This window comes from Amphibalanus amphitrite, unplaced genomic scaffold (assembly GCF_019059575.1).
Source record: "Amphibalanus amphitrite isolate SeventyFive unplaced genomic scaffold, NRLGWU_Aamphi_draft 001431F_arrow, whole genome shotgun sequence".
Lineage (NCBI taxonomy): Eukaryota > Metazoa > Arthropoda > Thecostraca > Balanomorpha > Balanidae > Amphibalanus > Amphibalanus amphitrite.
The window spans coordinates 34,682-57,735 of NW_024882924.1; the positions used below are offsets into that span (position 1 = coordinate 34,682).

Here is a 23,054-nt window from a genome sequence, read left to right on the forward strand (position 1 = left end):
GTCACAAGGTGGATGACACCCAGTGTCCTCGCCTCATAGTCAACTGACTGCATAGCTTTCGTCATCTACAGTGTTGGCTCAGAAAAACACTTCTGCTTACAGTAAGCATATCCAACAGTTGGGGGTTTACTTTCAGTTTGCATCATACTTTATTGCACGGGTGGGCCTCATCTAGCCACGAGCTATGATTTATGAATAAATTATTATTTCCACGCTTATCTAGCTAGCAGAGGGGCAGTTGGCAATGCCCCATTTCCATGAGCGAAGTTTATCAAAGTTAATAATAGATAGCATTTATATACTGACGTCAGGTCAAAAATAAAGATCCCGCATCGTTTTTAACGGTGAAGTGTCTGTCATGTTTTAAATGGCGAATATATTAATTAAATACGGATAAAACTCATAATATACAAACAAGAAAGCACGCATGGCACGCCCGCACAAACCAATTTTGCTTGCACCGTTGATCGCTGCCAGACACACCGAAAGTGATAAAACATGTCCAACACCATGTTATGATTAAACATTGTGCATCAGCTGCCAGAGCCGTGACATATAAACGACACTCACGGCCGAGAACGAGCTCAAATAAAGCATTAGCGCCGCTGGAATGCAGTCAGGACAACGCACTGCTCATAAAGCTTCCTCGGCAGCCAATGGCAGCGCTGCGTCTGACGTCATCACGTCATCTGACATCACCGTGCGCGACTGACGGGCGACCGTCGCGTCGGGGCCGCGGCGTATCTCCGCAGCGCGCGGACACTGGGCCCGGCCGGCGGCGGCCCGCGCCCCTCGCCGCCGCACAGGATCCGCATAGTTGACCCCTGGCCGCCCTTCCCTGCCCGCCGTGGTACCTTCGTCGCATCACTATGAGATCAGCTGGGCCGACCAAGGTGCAACGGGGTTGAATATAGGTACAGTCTGACGCAACCCCTCCCTCTCCTTCGGGATTGGTGAGCATTTGGAGCAGGGAGTACACATTGATGCGGAGCAGAATGACCGCTATGCAGCGAGGCGTGAGCCTGGCGGAATGATGGAGTTGAAGTCAGTCCACAACATGGACTGGCCTTTTAATATGTGGAACTGGAAGGGCTCAGGTTCGGGGGACTGATCAAATTCGGCCTCATAGGTAAATTAAGACGTCTATGACAGGCCATCCAGCTGAATTGAATAACAAACGGGCCGTTAAAATGCAACAACAGATTTAAGCTGATTGGACGAAATGGTATAGGTTAGTGCCAAACAGATATGCTGCCCACCAAAATAAAAAATAATAATAAAATCTAATAAAAAGAATATATTTAAACAGCTGAAAGGAACCTTGAAAATAATCAATGTTAGGAATGATGTCAAGTATAGTCATCAAACAATTGTGAAAGCGTCTCTTTGTGACTTTTACGATAGCCACTCTGAATCAGCCTTCAGCCACGTCATTTCTCAAAAGTACGACTGATGCATAAACACCAATTACAAGCACAATATCACAAAGATTGAATCATGCCCCGTGACGTAAGTATTGGGCCATTCGAGGCCGAGAGAGAAACTTCCCCACTTTGTCTGAACAGTCAAAATCGAGATGGTAGGAATAGTGTGTGCTAATTGGCATTAAGATTTATTTGAAAGGTCCATTCAGTAGATCTAGACACGGATGTTGAGCTTCTGGTAGAATGCATAGAAAAGGATAAAAAGCAATGTAATTAATGCATTTGTGTATGCTCAAAATCCATGGCATAAATAGTGAATACATTTCAAAACGTCGACTTTATTTTTATTTGAAATAATTTTTTTAATAAGCAAACATGAAACATCCCACGATTTGCAACGATAGGTACCCAACATATTTAACATATCGATCGTTTCGCAAACGCTCTACGGGACACTCCAATCTTGCTCATTACGAGTGAAGTTAAGCCAACTCAAATGATCCCTAACAGACCTCCAAACAGTGATATGACGTATACCTTCCTTCGAAACTATATAATGTATGCAATTGGTGAGAAAAGTATTTAAATACGGACATCAATTACATCCTTGACATAGGGATTTAATAACATTATATATCTATGATATTTGTAATCATTCCATCACTGACGGTCACTCTTCCCGATGAATTAAACGCCCTATGCACCGTCAACCTCATGAAGTGTCTGGACAGACAAAAAACTCGTCTACACGACAATTACGATCCAGATTTTTTGATAAGACACATTCCAGAGCCCCACGATGTTTGTAGATGTACATCAGAGCCTATTAGGTGCCCTGATGGATCGCCCTTAATTAGTAGCTGCGGAGACACTGGGCAACGACGGTCGCCATCTTTAAATCATGAGATGGGTTACAAGAGAAACAAACAGTCGCGACGCCTGTTACGACTGTTTTTTTTTTTTTTTACAGCTAATGTTATTTGAAGATAAGTGGACACCTCGCGTAAATACCTTGTGTATTTTTAAACCGTGCTGTGTACTGTGTCCCAATTGAGTTAGTTTCGCCTGCGGTGAGGGAGCACGGATGATGACCTACCTGAGCCACGATGACACTGGACCTCGGCGTACAGGCCCTCTGCGGTGCACTGTGGCACGTAGATGTTCTGAGGCAGTGAGCCGCCGGGGTGACCCTCCAGGGCCTCGGCCCGCTTCCTCAGGCACGCGCTGTCCCCTGAAACCAGACAGAGAGTCATCCCTAACCCGCGGAGACCTGGGATATTCGTCAACCCCAGACGGGCGAGAATAGCTGCCGATCCATCACTCGCCAAAACAGTATGCACGCATGCCTGGCGAAACGTAAGTGCTTATGCAAGCATGAAACATCAGCCTTCAACACGCATCAAAGTCAGTGTTAACACGGCGCGCATGACCAGGGATCTGGGCGATAGTGTCAGAGCGCCGACACCTCAGCCGGCAGATCTTCTGAAAACCGGTGCCGCTTCAGCGTAGAGCCGTTGCCGCTGCTTGAGATGCGGCTGGCTCCGGGTCAGCGCGTCACGAGTGCCGCTCGTGGCATGGCTGTCGTGAGCTGCTGCTGAAATCTCTCAGTGCTGCAACTCGGCCAGTCGGTGTCGCAGTGCTGCAACTCAGTGGGTCGGTGTCGCAGAGCGCCGACCCGAGTTCTGTGCTGGCGACGGTCCGCGCTGGTGACTGCCCGTCGCCGCCGCGCCGCGCGTTCCTGGCACATTCCTCTCAGTCTTTGAGGTGTCTGCGGGAGCTGCATCATTCATGACCAGTGTCCAGCCACCTGTATCGCGCGAGTATCACAGTTGCGTGTCGACAGCGACCACCGGCAGAGCGGCCGTTTGACGGGCTGGGAGATCGCAGTGCCCGGTCCCAGCTGGTCGCCGAGACACACACTACATAACAATTATATTCGAGTTTCATTCAGCCTGTGGTAAGTTTAATTCAAGTCAGCCGATCATATCTGACATTAAGATACATATCTTCCGTCGCTAGCCTCGCCCCTCCCGGGAGCAGTGTATCAGTCATCGCAAAACTAGAAACAAAGGGTGCCAATGAGATGCTAACAAACCTCCCTCTGCCTTCGGTCACTGGCGACCAATCATGAAGCTCCCAGTCTCTCTCACACATTATCTTACAACACCGAGCACTTTGGGACATCTCGCTAGCCTCCCAGTCGGGGACTGCTCACCACGAAGGCCGCAGCGCCTCTCACTGACCTGTGCTGCTGGAGACGCAGTTGCCGATGTGCTGAAGCTGAACGGCTGCGCCGCGGCAGGCGGCCAGACCCAGGTGACACCGCGACGGATAGGTGACCCCGTCGGTGCCGCAAACGGGCCGCGGCTGCGCCTCGTCGCAGTTTGGGGTACACCGGCGCGGCGGGGCGACCGCTTCGCTGTCCGCCTGGATCGGGAGCTGAAACAGAGAGACGCGAGGGTGAGGACTAAGCGTGTGCAGACAGGGGCTAGGAGACAGGGCACAAATATCCGTCAGTAGGTCGGCGTGGTGGCTGTCAGGGCACGGCCAGACAGGGGACATAGAATGCTGAGGACACACTGTCAGCAGACTTCGGACAGACTGTCAGGATACGTCAGGCCCAAAACACGGCAGACTGCCAGGAAAGACACGGGTACAATGTCGGACAGCTCACCCACACAACACGGCTCACTGTCAATAGGCGAAGCTACACGGCACAACGATTGTTCACCTAACACCGGCTGCAAATTGTCCATCCTTTCCCTGCAACACCAGTCGGCCACATCAGCAGCGCCACATATCCGGTAACTCTGCTAACCAGCTCACGGATCCGCGTCACCGGAGCGTTCTGAGCTCACCGGTGTTCCGGGCCGGGTCAGACAGCGGTCAAGCACGTGCCAGGAATGCGGCGGGAATCCCGGACCGGCCGCTGAGGCGCATGACAACTGCACAGGCTCCGGCCTCTGCCGACCCTGGCGAGGTCGTCCGGGCGCCTCTCTTGCTAAGCTGCAGCGGCCTTGTCAAGGCAAGGCCGGCCGGGCTGAGACGTGGTGCCTGGTAGGAGTGGGACCTCACTAGATGCCACTGCACTGCAGGGAGGGGTGGAGATGCCATTGAGGGGATGGGTGAAGACTGAAGATGATGTGGGGAAGCTCGACAGGCCGTGGCAAAGAGTGGGCGGAGATGTCACGGGAAGGAACGAAGATGTAACTTGAGTTAGTTCAGTTGAAAATGTCGCAGTCACGAGGCAACCCAGCGGAGAAGGCTACGGGACGGAGAGAAGATAGGAGATGGAAGAAAGCCAGTTAAGTTGTAGAAGTGCACGGGCATGAAGGAAACAATTATTCTCTTCATTACCAATTTTCAGAGTACATATTTGTCACGCCAGGCACGGTCAACATCAAACAGCGTGTTAACTGGGTGACACGGAACTACCAAAAGCCGTCCTTGAGGATCTGAAGTTCTGAACCGTTTCAATTATAAATCTCCATAAACCGGTCATGTCAGAAAACATCCTGGATTCTGCTACTCAGCACGATACCACTCTGCCACTGCTAAGCATGCCGCACACCTGGATATAAACAGGACTGTCTTGCATTATAATTGCTTCGGTGCATGATAAAGGATGGATGAACTTCACAGTATCAGCATCGCTGGAATTGTTGTTTGGCTGTAAGCGCTTCAAACAGCTTTTGCAGAAATATTAGATAAAAATGCAGGATTGGCCGCTACTGGCCAAAACGGGTGAATTCATTAATGGCAATCTCACTAGCTAGCGGCAAAAAGGAACATTGACAAGTGACTTGCGGCTTCTGTTGCATGTTAGATCGTAATTACAGCCCATTAGCGCTACCTAATCCAGCGATAGCTTTTAAAAATAGCATTGGTGCAGTCATGTTGAAAGGCTGAAGCTGCTATTTATGCCCCGCAAAAACATTGTAAAAAGAACTTTGTTTTCATTATGTGCAAGAAAGCTTTTTGGACCTGATGAAGACGTGAAGTACCACACCGCAACATTCACAAATCCCCTAAGCATCCTCCAGCCTTTTCAATGAAACCAAGGACAACAGTGACAAAACCAATGCATTGCTTAAAGCAAAAGCAGTAAAACCGTTTCATTTTGACTTTCCGCTTGAGTGAAGTAGCATCTTCTTGAAATGGAAATACAATCAAGTTTCTTTTCACCACAATCACAACAAAGTTTCTTTTCATCACAATCTGAGGACTCGTCATGTAGAGCACTGAAAATACACCTCTTTAGTAGATTCTTTTGCGTCTCTGTGCCATTTTTCTGCATTCCTTCCATCTACTCTCTATGCTATTCCAGTCCCTATTCCAACCCTTTCTGCCATAGCCATACCACCAGACCGTCCTCACTCCTCGGAGCCGGCTCCTTCACTCCTCTACTGGCTCCGTCTGGATTTACAGCCCGTATCGATACCAGCTAAATGAAACCGGTGCCACGCGTCGGCATCCGCCGCGCCGGGACCGGCCCCTGTCCCATCCTTCAGGATGGCGGTGGCCGTGAGGAGTGAATGCATCAACTGATGGGTCGTCGCCACCGGCCTGCGGGGGTCACGAGTCCGTGCAGCGTGCCGTCCGAGACGCGGCGCCGGCGCCGCTGGGAATTCAGTGGCCCGGGTGAGCCGCTAACAGGATGCACCGCAGAGACCGTGACGGTCGCTGGTCGCGGCGCAGGTGCTCGGTGTCTGCTCGGTATTCGATTGCTGCTCGGTATCTGCACGGTATCCGCTCAGTGCTCAGTTCTCGGTGCTCGGTATCCGACGAATATCCTGTCGGTATCCAGTCGGTATCCGTTCGGCACCTGCCTGGTATCCGATCGTGTCCCAGTATCCTCCAGCCATGCAGAGTCCGGCAGGATGACGCACCACCATGCCATCCCATCACGGAGACAGCTCTGTCCGCCGTCGTGACACGGTCCCGCCCGCCGTCGGTTCTTTGGACATCGGACACAGATTCTGTCAGAGCTCCGGCGCCAGAAGCGCTGTTCGACTCGTCCGATCACTGACACAGCTCGGTTTGAGCTCCAAATGGGGCGTTTGTATACAGATCCAGGGCAAAACTGACTCAGCGTTCCGGGGCTGTGGTTGACCGCCGACCCCCGACCGCCGACGGTGAGGCTGAGTATTTGGCCGTGCCACATCAGATACTGACTCATCCCCTCGGAAACCGCGACCACACTACCATCAGGATTGTTCACACTTCCCGTCAAATGGCTATCCGATAGAGCGCTCTCGATTCGGTAAGGCAGTCTGAATTGGTCGGGCAACTGACCAATCTTTCATGCCTGGAGAGAAAGCAAAGCCAAGTCGGTTGACTGGGGTTTCGAGGTAACCTGATACGGGTCCCTGAAATAGGAGACATGTCTCTCGGCCCTACCCCTGTCTCTTCAGGCCGGCGGGTGTCAGGTCATTACCGCATTTGTACTGCCGCGATAAGGATTTTACCATGTCCGTGTCTGGTTGCAGTAACTATCTGCAGTCAATTTATACGTCCCATAGTACTTTGTCAGCGTTTTATTGCCGAACGGCCGTAAAACCGATGTACTATTAGTTATCTTGCGGCCGTCGTGCATGTGCGACTAGTCTGTCAGGCAAAAACGGCGTTGCGGCCAGCCGCTGATAGCAGCATGTCCCACAGACTCGTTAACCGCACTTAACATATGATAAACCTACTCAAAACCGCAATGTGCAAGACATCAGCTAAAAATCCCGATCAGGTTTCGTGCTTATCACCAAGAGGACAATTTCAATCAAACAGCAATTTTCCCGCCTACCCAGAAGCATAAACGCCCATGTTCCTAGCCTACATCGAAAACTCAAACCGGTCTCCCAAATGAGCCATGGCAGTCGCTCTGGGCCCACTAAAAACTGAGCCAGCTGTGTCGGTCTCGGCGGTTGTGTAATGCGTGACAAGCCGCAGGGCGGCCACTTTCAGGCACACCTACATACAATACCCAAAGACGACAGCTACCGTCAACGCTTCTGTCCCCGAGATTCCGCCGTCGAATCCGCCGCTGTTCTACAGTCAATGTTATCATCTCTTGTCAACCGACAGGGATCCCCGCCGTCGGTCATTTCAATATCAACGGCCGGCTTGGGGGAACCGGCAACGACGGACGACGAGCTGAGCTATAAACGACGAACCACGAGCCGAGAACGACGAGTTACGATGACAGGCACGCAGCGGTCCCGTAGACCCATCGCACTCAGCTTATGTCACCCAGGACCGTCGGCGGCTAAAAATACGCAGCGAGGACGAACAGTGACGCAGATGCGGCTATTTCTGAAGCGCGATGTTACTCTGGTGGGCCGGTGCTGCCACGAATAGTGACGCTCCTTGTGATGCCAGAGACAAATGGCCCTGGTCCCCCGCCAGCGGGACTCCTGTTTGACCGATCTCCGGATGTGAGCGGACAGAGCTGCCAGCGCCGTCACGACAGCCGACAGCATCTATATTCGAATAAATTGGTCACTATTCGAGCAGTCACCACAAAACATCAACAATACACGACGCAACTAAAATAAGCAGCCGAAAGCGATACCCTTGCGGATCAAAGAGCGAATTTGGCGAGTGATGGATGGGGATATGCTAATAGCTTCCTGTGGCCGACTCCTGCAGTGTTTCACAGCCGTCACATCGCCCACGCAGTGGAACTATGTTGACGGTGTTAAATGGCTCTACACTGACGTCTTTCATCGTGCCCAGAATGTATCAAATCGGCCGGGCAGATAGTGATTTACCTCGGTTCTTGGCAAGACGGTGCAGCGATGGTAGAGGCGAGTCTATTCACGCGGACAGTGGCAGCCCTTAGGCGAGTCTATCCATCAGGGGGACATTTGCAGCCCTCAGGCACGTGCGGTACGATGTGATGACGTGGCGTTGAGGAGATAGCGCTATACCAACTGATGGTACCCGGCGCCAGTGATGATGCCGCTGACAGGGGTGACGCCATTCTGCATGGATGACGCCGTGTGGCAGTGATGGGGCCGATGACACCCGCAGCGGTAACCGTGTCGATAGGCCGCCCGTGGCGATGACGCCCTGCAAAGTGATGACGCTCTGCGGCGCCGTAGGCCGGATGACGCCATCGGGCGCCGATCGACGGGTCGTCTGACCAGACTGGGACGCAGGCCAGTCTGTCGGTCTGTCGTCTCCACACGAGCGCCGTGCCGGGGACCTGAGGAGCGTCCCGGCGGACCGCGCGGTCGGAGGCCGGACCGCCAGCCGCGTCCCCGACGCCGTCCGCCAGCCTGGCAACGGGGCGGCGCGAGCCCGGGACACCGGCATCTGAGGCCGAACACGCGGCCGGGTACGGCCGACCGGGCGGCCGCGGGGATCGAACGAGCCGCGGCGGCACGCGACTCCATCCGTCCCTCTCCCCACCAGCGAGCGGCACGCCCGGCTTTCATTGACGTAGGGGTTATTAAATAGCAGAAACGACACCACTCAGATACGGAAATAAACAATGTCTGCGGCGTGAGTCATGAAGCCGGGATGCGGTCGTCCGGCCGGCGCCAGCGGCGGGCCGCTGTTTATCCTGAGACGGCGGCGAACGGCCGGCACGAGCCGCCGAGCGCCGACTGCGGCCCTACTGTTCAGCTTTAGTGGGCCCGTAATAGCGCCGTTCTCTGGACACTTATATCTGGGTAACGTCAATTCCGCGGCCACTCCAGAGACGGTGACATTTCAGAGACGAACATAACGCCGTCGCGTGTGTCGCATACACTCGCGGTGTGTTTCGGGTCTGAAAATGGTTTGATGTTTTTGTACTGGATCTCGAGCAACTCTTCGATGTAAACTATGACGCAGTTTCGCTGAATAGGCGCGATTGGACTTGGACTTATTTTTCCTATACAACGGACAATGTGTGTGCGTGTGGCAAGAAACATAACTCGCAAGTCGCAGATATATAGGCACCCTCATCAATTCCACTTATTCCTTCAATTGTACTCTTTCGTCCCAGCCAATTCCAACCGGCCCCAGAATCCTTTCTCGAGAATCATTCCAGGCGTTGTCACGTCGCTACCTCCCGTCGAGCGCTGTCACAGTGAGTTCCCGGAGGAATGCGGCCCTGTGACATTGGCCTTGTGGAGCTATTTTCGTGTCCGGCGGCGGAGTGCCGGCTCGCGCGGCCCGCGGCCGGTCTAATCACTGACCGTGGGCGCCGGTGGACGCTCAGACTTCATGCCACTTTCAATCAGGCGTGCCGACATAATCGGCGACCGGCCCGGCGAGCCTCACCACCCTGTCTCCGCCGGACGCGGCTCGACCGAGTCCCGTATCTCAGAGCACGTCATCGGCACCGTCGAGTTGTCGCGGGGGCGGCAGCCGGGCGGGCGCCGGACCGCGGCACGACCGGTCCACGCCGACGGAATGTGCCACCCGCTGCAGCCCGAGAGAGCGCTGCACCGTAATGTATGCCCGACGGAGCATTTAAACAGCGCTAACAGGCGGGCCGGAGCCGCCGCCGACGTATCGACGCCGCCGATCGGCGCGGCAGACCGCAGTGGGCCGCCTTCGACCTGTCACCGCCGGCAGTGACAGCTGTCAGCGGGGGCAGAGGCAGCTGTCAGTGGTGGCCGTGGCAGCTGTCAGTGGTGACAGAAGTCGACGTGTTACCGCGGGCAGTGACCAAACTGTCACCGGCTCACCACTGACTGTCGTCGAACTGTCCCCGCGACAGTGACAGCTCTGTCACCGCTGACAGTGGCAGAGCATCATCACTGACTGGCAACTGTCATCGCCGACAGTGGTTGAACCGTCACCGCTGACTGTCGTAGCTGTCACCTTCCTACGACACTCCTGTCACCGGCGATGACAGTCACTGTCACAACGGATGGAAAGTCCTGTAATGCACGGAGGCTGCTGTCCTATTGGCAGGTACAGTGCCGGTTGAACGACCCCTAGACGGATACTGCATTCCCATGGAATGCCAAATCTGTCACCGACTTAAGTCTGTCACCTTGGACATTTTGAAATATCATGCAATATGGTGACCTACCATGGATGCTGCATCACCATAAGATGGTAGGCATAGTCATCATCTTGGACACCACTAGGAAAAAAATAGAAAACATCATCTTACTGAAGAGAACGGCTTCCATTCTCGAAATAAAAATAGGACTACTGGTTAGTGTCATCCAGACGAAAAACGAGACATTTTCCTTCACCTGAAATACCATAGTACCTATGCTATCTAATTATTACCGATGAGATGTCTCTCAACAGGCTGATGCTCTCAATCACGCTCATGCGGAGTATAATCGGTATAGGTCCTTGCAGCAAGTAGGGTAAGGTGCCTAATTAGCGACCCCCTTAATTTGAACCGTCATTGCTCACGCTCTGTGGGTGCCACTGTGTTACTGGCTTGATTTTCGGAGAGATCGTTCATTTTTCTATTAAAGTATAGTCATTTTCTGCCCCAATATTCACTAACTTATTTGTAGTGAGCATTTTGGCAAACCATTGCAAAAAACGCTAATAGGGAACTCTTCCCGATTAGCGACCGGGGAGGGTCGCTAATAAGTCTATGGGTTTCCCCATATTAAAAATGACAAAAATGCGACGCCGGAAAAGACGAAATGTGATCTCAAAAAGATAACCTATACGCAAAGCACTCAATCACTCGAACAGGAACGTTTATCCAACACATTTACGTGAGTAAAAACTGATCACGTGATGCACCGAAGGCGAAAAGAAGGCGGAAACCCCAATTTCGCGGGCTATCTTGTATGATATTCGAGGTCCGCCCTGAATTCGGCACCCCTGCAGTCGGTGACGACATTTGGCATCCCCTGCCACACATTGCAAGCTTCAGCAACACCTCATTTTCATTTCTCTCTTTTCCCCTTTCTTTCCCTTCTTGAGCTATTTGCGACCATGTCAGGCGCAAATAGGAAATATGAGTTGCGACACATTTTTAACCGCCATGCTGTGCACAGTTGAGCGATTCACTATGGGAAAACGGCAATCAATTAAAAAAGGAATGTCGATTCAGAATAAAAAAGGTGCATCATCCTAATGTGCATCGCTTTTCATCAGAGAGGGCCCAAACACACACCTTTTGGATAAGAAACTCGTCATTTTCATTTAAACTCACCTGAAACGTCCCACCAGAAACATCGACGACCGGAAAATAATTTAATTTGATAACCAAAGTATGGCTGACCTTTTGACGATGTTTTTACCCCGTTTTCTCCTGCCAGTTTTTCTGTAGGGAGGTAGGTCGCAAATCGGAAAGGGTCGCTAATTAGGCACCTTACCCTACGTCACACAAACGGCGTTGCATGCGCGCAGAGCAATGCGGAAGCACACGCAAATGAGAGCCAATATAGGCATCTAGTCCTCCGTTAAACATCGCTATCACAAGTCCCATCTCCGGCAAGATATCATCTACCCGGCATACCAACACGAGACAGACACTAACACATGCTTCAGAGCACTTCGATTGACACTATCACCCCTCTGCAGTGTCTGGCCACTCGCACATTGACGTAGGAACATCTCTGGCAGCAATGCAAGTGACCTTGTTGAGCAGTGCACCGAAAACGTAAATAATCCATCAGCTCGGGCCGAGGCCGGCGGGAGCGGGCTAGTCTCTATATCTGTCAACCACCCGGGGCGAGTCGGTGGTGATTTACAGCTGCCGATAATGGTGTAATGGACGCAGACTGGTAAATCGACTCTGCCGGCTACCGGTCATCCGCCCGGCTCGGAACGCCGCGCAGGCCGGCCGGCCGCTGTGCGCCCCGTGTGCGGCGTGCGCCTCAGCCGGGTGCCAAATAGACGGGGCTTTGGTTACTGGTAACTGATGAAAGGAAGCTTACCATGATTGTGGTACTGAAACAGTGAGCACCCAGACGATTATAAATGGGTTTCAAAGGCTAACTATTCGCAAAATATATTATTCAATGGTTAGATGTTTCGCATACCGCTAATTGCATAGGAATTGCATTTAGTTATTAGGATGTGCATTCGTGTACCCATTAGACGTTAGAATTACGAAGCATAATTCTTTAAATTTTCGCATTGCCGCCATTGCCCAAGCAAATTTTCTTCTGTTATGCAAAAGGAGAGAAGTTTGGGCTTACGTGATCCTGAAACGTGGGGCGCAGCTCCCGTTCAGACCACGAGGGAGTGTCAGTGTCAGTGTGTGCGACGTGCGTGCCCTCCGTGTCCAGAGAGCGACCCCCTGCGGCGCAGATCGCATCGGTCATTCGGCCAGCCGCCCTGTATATTTGTTCGCGCCGTGTTGTCCAGTCGGGGTCGCACGTCACCCAGCGCCGGTATTTGCTCAGCAGTCTGAATCAATGCTCCGAGTGCCGAGTTGAAACGGCTAAGCTGTGCCCGAGTGACGCCTGTTCGTGGACAACCATAGGACAAGTGATTAAATGGTGAGGTGCACGTGCTTTCCTTGCTACACCCCTCTTCCTAACGTCATTAAATTAACCAATCTGATAAATAAACGAAATATAGGAAAATCGTGCGATCACGAGTGCAAGTTGAGATGTGCTTGGCAGCACGCTGCCTATTAATAACGTCACGTTTCGCTCGTGATGTAATGTTTATGGCCCACTATCGGGCACTAATAAATGCGGCTCCGAATATACTGCCGTATCCGTACTAATCCGCACGTGACGGACCGGCCGGCGTTCCCTCCTGCGGCCATCGCCGTGCAACAATTAGCCGCCGCCCGCGGGCTCCGCGCCACGCCGGCTACAAGATTGCCAGCCGGAATGCCCACTTACCGCAACAAGTGCTAAGTTATGACACCTATAAATACTCTGTCTCTGAGAGTGTTCCAGCTATTGTGTCCGGGCGTTGGGCGCGGGGCTGCTTTGCATTCTACAGCGGCTGTTGGCGGTCAGCTGATATTGGCGCCGAGTGGTGCTCGGTGCTCAGGGTGGGTAGGAACCAGTCCTTGGCGCTCCGAGGGGTACGGGGACCCGAGGAGAGCACCGAGCGTCCTCAGAGCATTCTTACAAACCTCCTGACACCGGGCGGCCACGGTGGAAGGACCTGAGGGTATCAGTAGCCATGAAACTTCCGCTACAAGCATGGAGCGCAGTGCACACGCTGCCGATTTGCGCTATTGGCTACGAACGCCAGCCCCGCGGCATGGCATTCATGGCGGCCCTGCAGGCTGTAGTCCGGTCGCCGAGCAGTAGCGGCGACCTTAATTGGAGGAGCGTGACGCGACACTGAGACGCCGAGCGCGTGGAGTCGAGAGACGACGGCGACCGACAGACGGCGAGCAGCCAGTCATCGAACGGAGAGATGGACCGGGACCGGCGGAGAAGGGTATAGATGAAGGAGATGGAAGGAGTGAGCAAGTGGAGGGGCTGAGGCCAGAGGGAAGAAGGGACGGAGGGACTGAGGGATTGTCAGACTGAGTGACGGAGGGTGAAATGGAGCTTGGATGCACGTCAAAATGGTGACGGAACGGGATCGGGCACGGATGAAATGGCCGAGCAAGCGTGATTATATGGACAAAACTGGGGAGGAAAAGAGATAGGTAGAGGAGTGAAACGGAGAAGGGCAGTACAGGTAAAGAGTGGAGCAGACCAAGAACCGAGCGTTTCAGGACAAATCCCGGTGACATTCAGCTGACCGCCCGCGAGAAGCAATCTGGCAAACTTGTGAACCCGTTCGGTTAACGTCCCAGCTGTAACAGTGAGAACCTCCAGTTAGCACCAGCATTCTCAGTTCAGACTTCAGCAGACCATTAGATATCGAACAGTGTGCAATTCCCGACTCTCCAGTGAAGGTGCCTGGATTATTTCCGGTACACCGTCGCCATGAACTCCGATGCCAACCGGATACACTCCCCTCTCGGCGGCGTGCCGTCACGTTTCAACTGGACACGGTGTTGGCGTGAAATCGTCCCTTCAGCTCGTACCCAATGGAGCGTCAGAAAACGGTCCCCGCTGGGCGTCATTGGCACCGGGGTACGGGGTACGTCCGGGTACCGGGGTAAAGAGTACGTCCGGGTGTAGGTACAGAGGTTGCGGTACGTCCTGGGAATGTGTGGTGGCATAGTGCGGTACAGCAAGATATAGCGCAGCGTATGAAGATACGCACGCATAAACCGCGGTTTACGGTCGTATGTATAACTAGCTTCATGCGTTATAGTAAGGAAGGGCTTTATGCGGTATGATCAGGAACAAGCGCTCTTTGGCAGTAGGTACAGCTCGGTACAATCGCGGTAACCCCAGACCACTCTTGGAACAATGCAGTACAACACGATACCGTGGTTGACTTAAAACGAGTTCGGAGCTACCTGGGTTCATTGCAACGAGCAAATCTCCCTAGCCAATCTGGTATGGCTCAGAGGCCATGCTTCGGAGGGCTCGGAAGGTCATGGAATGCAGGGGCCAGAGAAACGAGCACAGCCGCTCGTGGCCTCAAGAGGGGCGCCGGGGAGTGGAGCTGGACAAATGAGCTCTGGTGTTACCTGAATGATGGCCATGGACACTTGGCAACGGCGGTCGGCTGATTGGTTAGTGGTTATACGGTGGACGGTGAATGCAGTGGACGGTGTTATGGGATCGGTGGACTGTGGATGGCGTTTAGTGGACTGGTGCTAGAGTGGACAGTGGATGCAGTGGACGGCGGACGGTGATGTGTGGAGTGTGGACGGCGGACAGTGCAGCGTTCGGCAATCGGCGTGGCCGGGTGGACTGAGGTCGTACTCGCACCGTGTACGGTAGACGGCTTTCGATGAGTGCTGGACGATGAACTGGGTCAGTAGCTATATCCTCATTATTGTCATTGCCTCATCAAGCCGGTCCCTAACAACAAACCAACAGAACAACCGGATATTTCCACCGATCCCCAGACTAGCAAAGTCAACGGAGACCAGCGGGAAACCAGCAGGAGACCAGCAGGGGATCAGCAGGGGATGAGCACGACACGAGCTGCTGACTAACCGTTCGCTATCAGCAGCAGTCGGAGCTGGGGACAGACAATGCCACGTCGCCACGACGCCGGCGCCAGTCGGCCGGCCGTCGCCGTCCATCTATTTACAATGAGACGGGCTCCAGGCGGCGCAAATGGTCGACTCGCTTTTAATGAGGCCGCGAATCAAACCCAGATGATTTGGACCGGACGGCCGTGGCGCCGGCTATGTCTGCGGGTATGCGAGGGGCCCTCACGGCGTCACCCTCTGTTTGAGACATGCGGCGCCAGCCATGCTCGTGAGAAGAGCAAACTGTGTTATACATATAGTGGCAGTGCCAGAGGGCCCATTGTGACATCTTATGTTGGAGTGTCCACCTATGTCATCTGAGGATCTAATTTTGTCACCCTGTGCGTGTGACGGATCCTAGCCTTGTGCAATATGCTATTTTTCGTACACACATCGTTAAGATGTAAGTACTTGGAATTGAATGGCAATGGTGATATGACGATTGATACTCCGCGGTTCCGCACAGTTTCCCAACTATATTCAGTAATCAGTGTTACTGCCGCCTAACGTCTCATCGGAACGCTCTCATCACACATTGCCTGCACTCTCAAACTCGATCCTCTCGATCCGGCACGGCAGTTGCTGAGCAGTCCAGGACGCCGCGTCAGTGGAATGGTACAGGTTCTGGACACGAGCCCGCACGGGGTGGTGCCGGCTACGGGGGACGCCTGAGTGGCTCAGGCGCGGCCACTCTTTGATGGAAGACCGCGCTGTTGAGGATCTTGCATGGTCAATGCATGTCGGTTGCACGGTATTTCGTTCCGGCCCGTTCTAGGTCGGTTTCGCATTCCGTGCTCTTCGTTCCGTTTCCAGTACCGGGGCAACGATTAGGCTGGTCCCCCGAGGATATTTGAGATATGGGCGTAGTATTTGAGATCACTAGCTGCAATTGCGAAATGTCCGCCTCTAGATCAATCACCTATAGATATCCGTTAATTGGACAATAGTGTAACAACAGAAATTGAAATCTCACAAATTGGCGTTGATTTAATATTTGATTATTTTAAACATACAGCAACAGAATTTTTTCCTTGGGGAATGATTTGGTACTTCAGCTTATAGATTCTCCACTACTCAATAGCTTGCAAAATAAATATTTTATCTATCATTTCAATTGTTGCAAAAACATGCCCGACGTGGCTAACGTATTCGATTGTATGCCGCCCTAACTTTCCCCACAGCCCTTTGAAAGCTGCAGGAAAGACTAAATATGCATATAGGTTATTGCGAACTTCATAGACCCGCTCATCTTATGCTTCCCTCATTATCTGATCTATCAAATGACGTGAGGGGTGCGGTCGCCGGATTAAAACGGAGTGGGGGGGGGGGGGGGCGAGGGAAGTTGGTCTGTATTCCAACATAGTGAGGGTATGGGAGACCTACTCAGGGTATATGGCCTACTAAGGTGGACCAACCAGCATTCGTATCATCTTCCTTGCCTAGCTCAATTGGATTAAGAGGAATTTTGATCCGTAGAAAGCCATTTTTCTAGTGCAAAGTTTCACTTGACTTGTCTTATGTCTATCTAGACCTGAAGTTCTTTTTTACCTGAAGCTTATAGGTAAAGCACGTCTTGGAAAAGCGTTTTTCTTGTATATCATATTGGCCTGCTTATATCGATCAAATACAACTTTGGGACTGGATAGACAATATATCTGCAAAATGTTTCAATAATAGGTGCTTATGCAATGCAATGCAGCATCGCGAAATAAAAAAGGAAAGAAATGCCCGTCTTTTAAAACGGAGACATTTTGCATAGGTAATCCTTTCCTCGAACATCACTCAATTATGGATGGTTCTCGATTTGTTGATTGACATTGTCAGTAAGTTTACTAGGGTAAGCTGTTTCATCTGTCGGTTTTATGCTCGTCAGGCCGGCAGGGACAATAGATCACAGAGCTAAAGCAAAATCGTCTAAAGTTAGCCGACAGCAATACCGCTGATCCCGCACGATAGATGCATTCCAGGGGGCTCCAAAAGCCCACAGCGTTTGATAAGTTTACTGGGTGATCAGGGGCTCCCCTCTGTCTAATAAGGTCGCCCCGGCTCCCCTTCTAACCCAAGTGGTACTCTGCACAAGCGGAGCCGACGGACCATCCCCTTGAGGCAGGACTTTTAGCAGCCATCCCTGAAGTGCTGCGAGACGTGAATGGCTCAGGAGGGTCCTAGTTAAGTTCCAAAGATTGAAGTGTATTTACAAGGGCCGTGCAGATCAACCGGCGGATCCAGGAAGTCATGCGCAAGATGTAGCAAGAAGAAATGCCTGCTTAAAGGAAAAGTGCCACCTTCGTGAAATATGAAGATATCGTTGCTTTTCATTTTGACATTATTATTTTTCATGTTCTTTTTAAATCTGGTGCCAGAAGTGCATAATTCGCAAAAAAGTATGTCAAACTATTTAACATATTGGTACTATGTTTGTACTCTCTACCGCATCTTTTGTATGATGTCATAGCGATGACATCACACTCAAGCCAATCAGCCTTCAGAAGACAGTCTCGTCGGCTTGTGTCAGATTAGCTGATTGGTTAAAGCTGAGCTGGTTGGAGCTGATTGGTTAAAAACCAAAGCCTCGCCGCGGGTGGCTGTATTACAGGATAAGAACGCATTCCTGGGATAAGGACGCATTCCTGGCATATTTTCTTTTAAAATTGCCGATACCTACAAATGGAGGCCGAAATCGGCCGTAAGATGGGACCCTCGGGGTTTTCGGACACGGGCTACAAGATGGCCATCTCAGTTTCAAACCCCATGTTAAAGGTGACCCTTTTCCTTTAAAACGTTCATAATTTTCATACAGCCACAGTCAGCAATTAGGTAATGGTTACCTACTGCAAGTTTGTCTCTTCGAATTCGTCTTCTAGTTGTAATACATCTCGTCAAATAAACAAGTTTTAAAAAGATATCAGTGCTGTCGACTGATTGCTTTGACAAACATCGGTCAGCGATGAAAGATTGGATTTCTAATGCTCTCAAAAGATCGAGAAGTGTTAGAAATGGTACGCTTTAAGACAAACAGCTTGAAAAGAAGCATCAAATTAGTATTTACACTCTAGATCAAACACCCTGAAATTCAAGCTATGTCTCTTGGAAGGTGATGTGTAGGTACGGCTGACTTAGCGGGTTGAGAATGCGAACCATGTAGCTCTCAGTGCCCGGGGACTTAGTTCGGACTAACGGACCAGAGCTCAGCCTGGGACGTTCGCAGGTGGCGGCATTCGAAGAATGTCATTAGAAGCTGCCCGCTCTCTGGATTGTTTGTAATGTCTAGCCGCCCGTTCCAGCTACTTGTCTAATACATTATAATCACATCATGCTTTTAAGTCCTGTGAAAGGAGCAGATCCGAAATTGGAACTGGTAGCATGTGTGCTCTTTCACGAGAACTGTTTTCAAAAGAGACCGACGTTCTTGCCCTCCTTGAACCTCTCTGCAAAGTAAACGTTTTATTACCCGGCGAGTTAAAGAGGCTGGCGCCTGTACATCAGAGGGATTAAATAAATCTTGCTGTCCAGTGCTACTAAATGCATTTCTTTGCTGTCAGACGTTTAGCTGAATATCTGTTAGGATATCCAGCGACCGCCAAGGCCATGCCACGACGGCGGCGGTTGGCTGAATTCTCTCACCGCAGCGACGAAACATTCCATCGCTAACAAAATGGGGCGATCGAATCTCACAACCAAAGATATTATGAAAATGCACATGAAGCGAGAATATTAAATGAGACAACTAGTTCATGTGACAGCCAGAAAGCGTCGCAATCAAACTGATATGTTAGTCATGCAGCTTTCCCTTCACCTATCTATTAGGTTCTTCACCATTGACCATGCCATGTCTTCCGGAGATGTTACAACTACCCTTCACCCGAGGTGGATTGGAACAGCTTCTGCTCTCTTATACAAATATTTAAATCGGAAATAGCAATGTGGAATAGTTTTACGTTTTTCATACCTAAGAGCAAACGGGAAAATGAAGGGTAGTGAGTACTTAATTCAAATGTAATATTATATCAACTCTTTCCCCATGCAACCTTTCCCACACTTAGCATGGTCAATGTCTTAATTGGTGTGGTGGAAAGGATCTCCACGACCCGTGAATTTTCCGAATTCAGTCTTGTTTGGCACGATAATTGTGTCACGAGACCGAATGCCACGATAACAATGTTTATAACACATTACTTCAATCGATTCTTCTACCGACATCTATGTAAACATGGTGTCAGAGAGACATGCATGGATGCTTTTTGTCACCGTCCAGAACAGGACAAGACTGACCAGGCCCGGCCTCTAAGCGATCCGAGCCTTTGTGCCGTGGATGTGCTCCTTCGAGATGGGTACAAGTGAAAGTTTAAGGAATGCCTGGCCGTAGGAACATTTGCTATGTTTAACATGCAACATAGATCAATAAATTGTGGCAATAAAGCACATCGTTCATGGCGCGTATATGTAGTGCGTGAGCTGGCGCAAAAGGCATGTTCAGACGCATACTCCACTCCACCCTAAACCGCGCGTCAGAGCATTGAGCCAATGTGGTTCAATATCGCGTATCTACAGAATTTAGCAATTGAACGTTGAAGCATGAAAGAAATAAAGATAAGCAATTGCTACGTTTAGTAAAACTGCTAGGTTTGCTAAGCTAATTATTGCGTTTTTTTTTTCTATGAAAGTCGCTGCGTCGTCACACCAATATACCGTCGTCGATGCAGTAAAATGCTTCTGCAGTTTCCAAAAGCAAAACCTAACAATAAACTAGCAACGCTCACCAGCCAGATTACACGTTCAGGCACAGCTGGAGCGAAAATGCTGGCCGGCCACAAATATCACCTTTTTAAGCCTATCCGAGCTAAAAATCTGATTGAGAACACTTTCCGACACTAATTCAAAGTCGAATGTGAATGCAATGCAAATGCGAAAACTGAAAATGAAAGAAATATGAGAACCATAGTCGGCATTTTTAGTACTTAGTCGTCGACGGATATTCGGTTGCATTGTTTCCAAGCCCATGAGAGGTTGCTGTGCTCCAATTTATTGATGTCGGTATACATGCGGCGCTGCATTTGTCTGTAGCTGCTGCCGAGGTGCTGTACGGTTTTTTAACCATTTTTTTTTTGTGGACAGACCTATTCCGCTTACCACGAGTATTGAGCAAATTATTCGGGGAGACGTGGTAGAAGAAAACAAAACTATCGTCACCAGCGCGCTTTCCAGCTTGCTGGAGAGCTTGTGCACAGTTTGCATTGTGGAATAAATGCTAATTATATTATGAAAGGGCGACATGGCATGCATGCGAGGACTAGTAGTGAGGAACATGCTGATTGCTGAATACGCACGGAATAGTGACGTTCACTGATCAGCATAAGTCGGCAGAATGATGTTGTTTGTTCTTCGCAGTTTATACGGGCATCGGATGTATCGGTGTGAGTATTTTCTCGGAGTAAAGAGTCAGGTAGAATAGAGAGGAGAGAGACAGATGGAGAGAGAGAGAGAGAGAGAGAGAGAGAGAGAGAGAGAGAGAGAGAGAGAGAGAGAGAGAGAGAGAGAGAGAGAGAGAGAGAGAGAGAGAGAGAGAGAGAGAGAGAGAGAGAGAGAGAGAGAGAGAGAGAAGATTGTCAGGTGATAACTGGTAAGACTCACCTGCGGGGCCGCTGAAGCCACTCGAAGAATCGCCACCATTGTCACCAACATCACTGCCGGCATGGTCATCCCACAGCGGCGGCGCGCGCCCGCCGAGTGCGTCCCTCTGGGTCTCATACTGGTCACCGGACTGGGTCCTCAATGACCCGAGCAGGTGTCGGAAGTCCCAGCTCTCTGCCGAGGCGACAGCGAGAGGCGCCACGAGTCACCAAACTGGAGAGAAGATCGGCACAGAGCCGATACAGTGGCCCGTCTGAGGGTCCGAGAACTATCGGCGGTCAGTGGGTGGCTGCAGCTCCGGCTGGGTAGCAACGGCGACAGCAGCAGTAAATCCTCAATAATGGGGCCGCAGATGGCGATCACGTCCACGGCAAACTCACGTCCAAGTCCGTGGCAAATTCACGTCCACATCCGCGGCAAACTCACGTCCAAGTCCGCGGCAAAGTCACGGCCGCGGCCGCGCGCAAGTCGCGACCAAGTCACGTCCACGTCTGCTCAAGAAGTCTCCGGTCGCCACGAGTTGAGCGAGCGCCACCTCCGCGACCAACCGCTCGCGCTGCCCTCGCCCGACTGAGTCCGAGAGCGCGAGCGTCCGAGGGTGGGCAGCCAGCGGCGTGCACTGAGACTGACTGACGGGCGCGGGTGCTCGGCTGCGGGTGCCACTACCGGCGGCAGGGCGCCACTCGACCGACTGACCACTGGGCGCCGGCCGACCGACACCGAGGCGGGGGCGCCCGGCGAGCCACCTGGCCGGCAGCGCGAGCGCGAGCGGCCGCCCGCCGTCCCGACTGTTTACACCGCCCGCCGCTAGGGTCCGAGTCGCTAAAACACAGACGCGCTGGCAGCGAGGAGGATCGCCCGATCCCCGCCAGCAGTCCGAGGATGGGGTACAGGGTAGGGAAAGAGGACCGACGGAGAATAGAAAACGGTGACCTAGTGCAGGGAGTAAACTGGTGTTGAACGGATTACGCAAGACACCGCGCAGAAAAGTATGACAAGGGATTTCATAGATGACGTCGCAGTCGACAGACGTTCCTCCGATCCGTCGTTTCCATCCTCAGGATATTCAAATCCTTCTCCTCCACGCCGCAACTCTCAATTCGGGCTGGACACTGGACAGGCACCTTTATCTCATGCGGGCTGCTCACTTGGAGCGGCACCGTTGCTCCCGAGGGAGCGCACCCGTAGTCACTGAAATGCAGTGAGTACTTGGGGGGGGGAGGGGGCTGGTCGGCCTGTCCTTCGGGACGGGCTCAGCCCCGGTGACTCACTAGGGTGCCTGCCCAGACCAATGTCTCCCCCTAAGTCCTATCATCCTTCTGGCTCTGAAATGGTCTTGTCAGACCGAAATGGCCTAAACCCAACAAAAAAAGACGTGACTCGACCCCGGAAAGGTCGGGTCACGTCTTGATCCCAAGAGACCCGATCCCGACCCTGGACAGATCGGGTGACACGAGTGAACGTGAGACCACCTGTGGCGAGCGCAAAAATGGAAGTAAGCGTTAAAAAGGATATGTATGTTAACGAACATAGATGCATCCACAAGGATGGCTGAATTCGTAGTAGCTCGTCTTACTTGTTAAATGTAGGGCCAAGCTGCCCTCCCCTATATTCCCCTCCCATTTCCCCCTCAACATCCCCTCTAGGGGGGGGGGGGGGAGGGCGATAGAGTTGAAAGTGGTAACTTGGGTGGATCCCTTGCAGAAGGACGTGCTTTTCCTGAATTCTGCTGGTGTAACTGCTGTGGAATATCCTTAAAGGTTGGATAGCCTGTTCCTAATCATTTGTTTTAAGAGTAATATTACTCTTAAAACAAATATTATAAAAAAGATAAAAAGATATCTTTTTTTCGTGGAAAATTAATCAACTTCGGTGTAGATTTGTTGCATCAAGATAGGCGTTGTTTTATTTCTCCTACTTGCAGAAGCAGGTGACTAAATGAGACAAAGATATAAGCAAATAGATTATTTGTTTTGAGAAAAAAAAAACTTTTGTTTAGAAGTGCTACA

General features: G+C 51.5%; 1 protein-coding gene across 4 annotated transcripts in view; it reads right to left on the reverse strand.

Moving 5' to 3' along the window:
• LOC122373017 (SPARC-related modular calcium-binding protein 1-like) overlaps window positions 1-21,815 on the reverse strand; it is a 44,646-nt gene extending 22,831 nt beyond the window's left edge. For 2 of the 4 annotated variants that reach the window (XM_043350735.1, XM_043350734.1), the window contains exons 1-3: window positions 21,046-21,777; window positions 3,668-3,863; window positions 2,521-2,655 (exon numbers count right to left, since the gene is read on the reverse strand). In XM_043350735.1, coding sequence (XP_043206670.1) covers window positions 2,521-2,655; window positions 3,668-3,863; window positions 21,046-21,162 — 448 coding nt within the window. In that variant the 5' untranslated portion in view covers window positions 21,163-21,777. Of the gene's footprint in view, window positions 1-2,520; window positions 2,656-3,667; window positions 3,864-21,045 lie in introns of all 4 variants that reach the window. The other 2 variants (XM_043350736.1, XM_043350737.1) reach the window with 2 other exon arrangements.
• Between the last annotated feature and the right edge of the window lie 1,239 nt (window positions 21,816-23,054).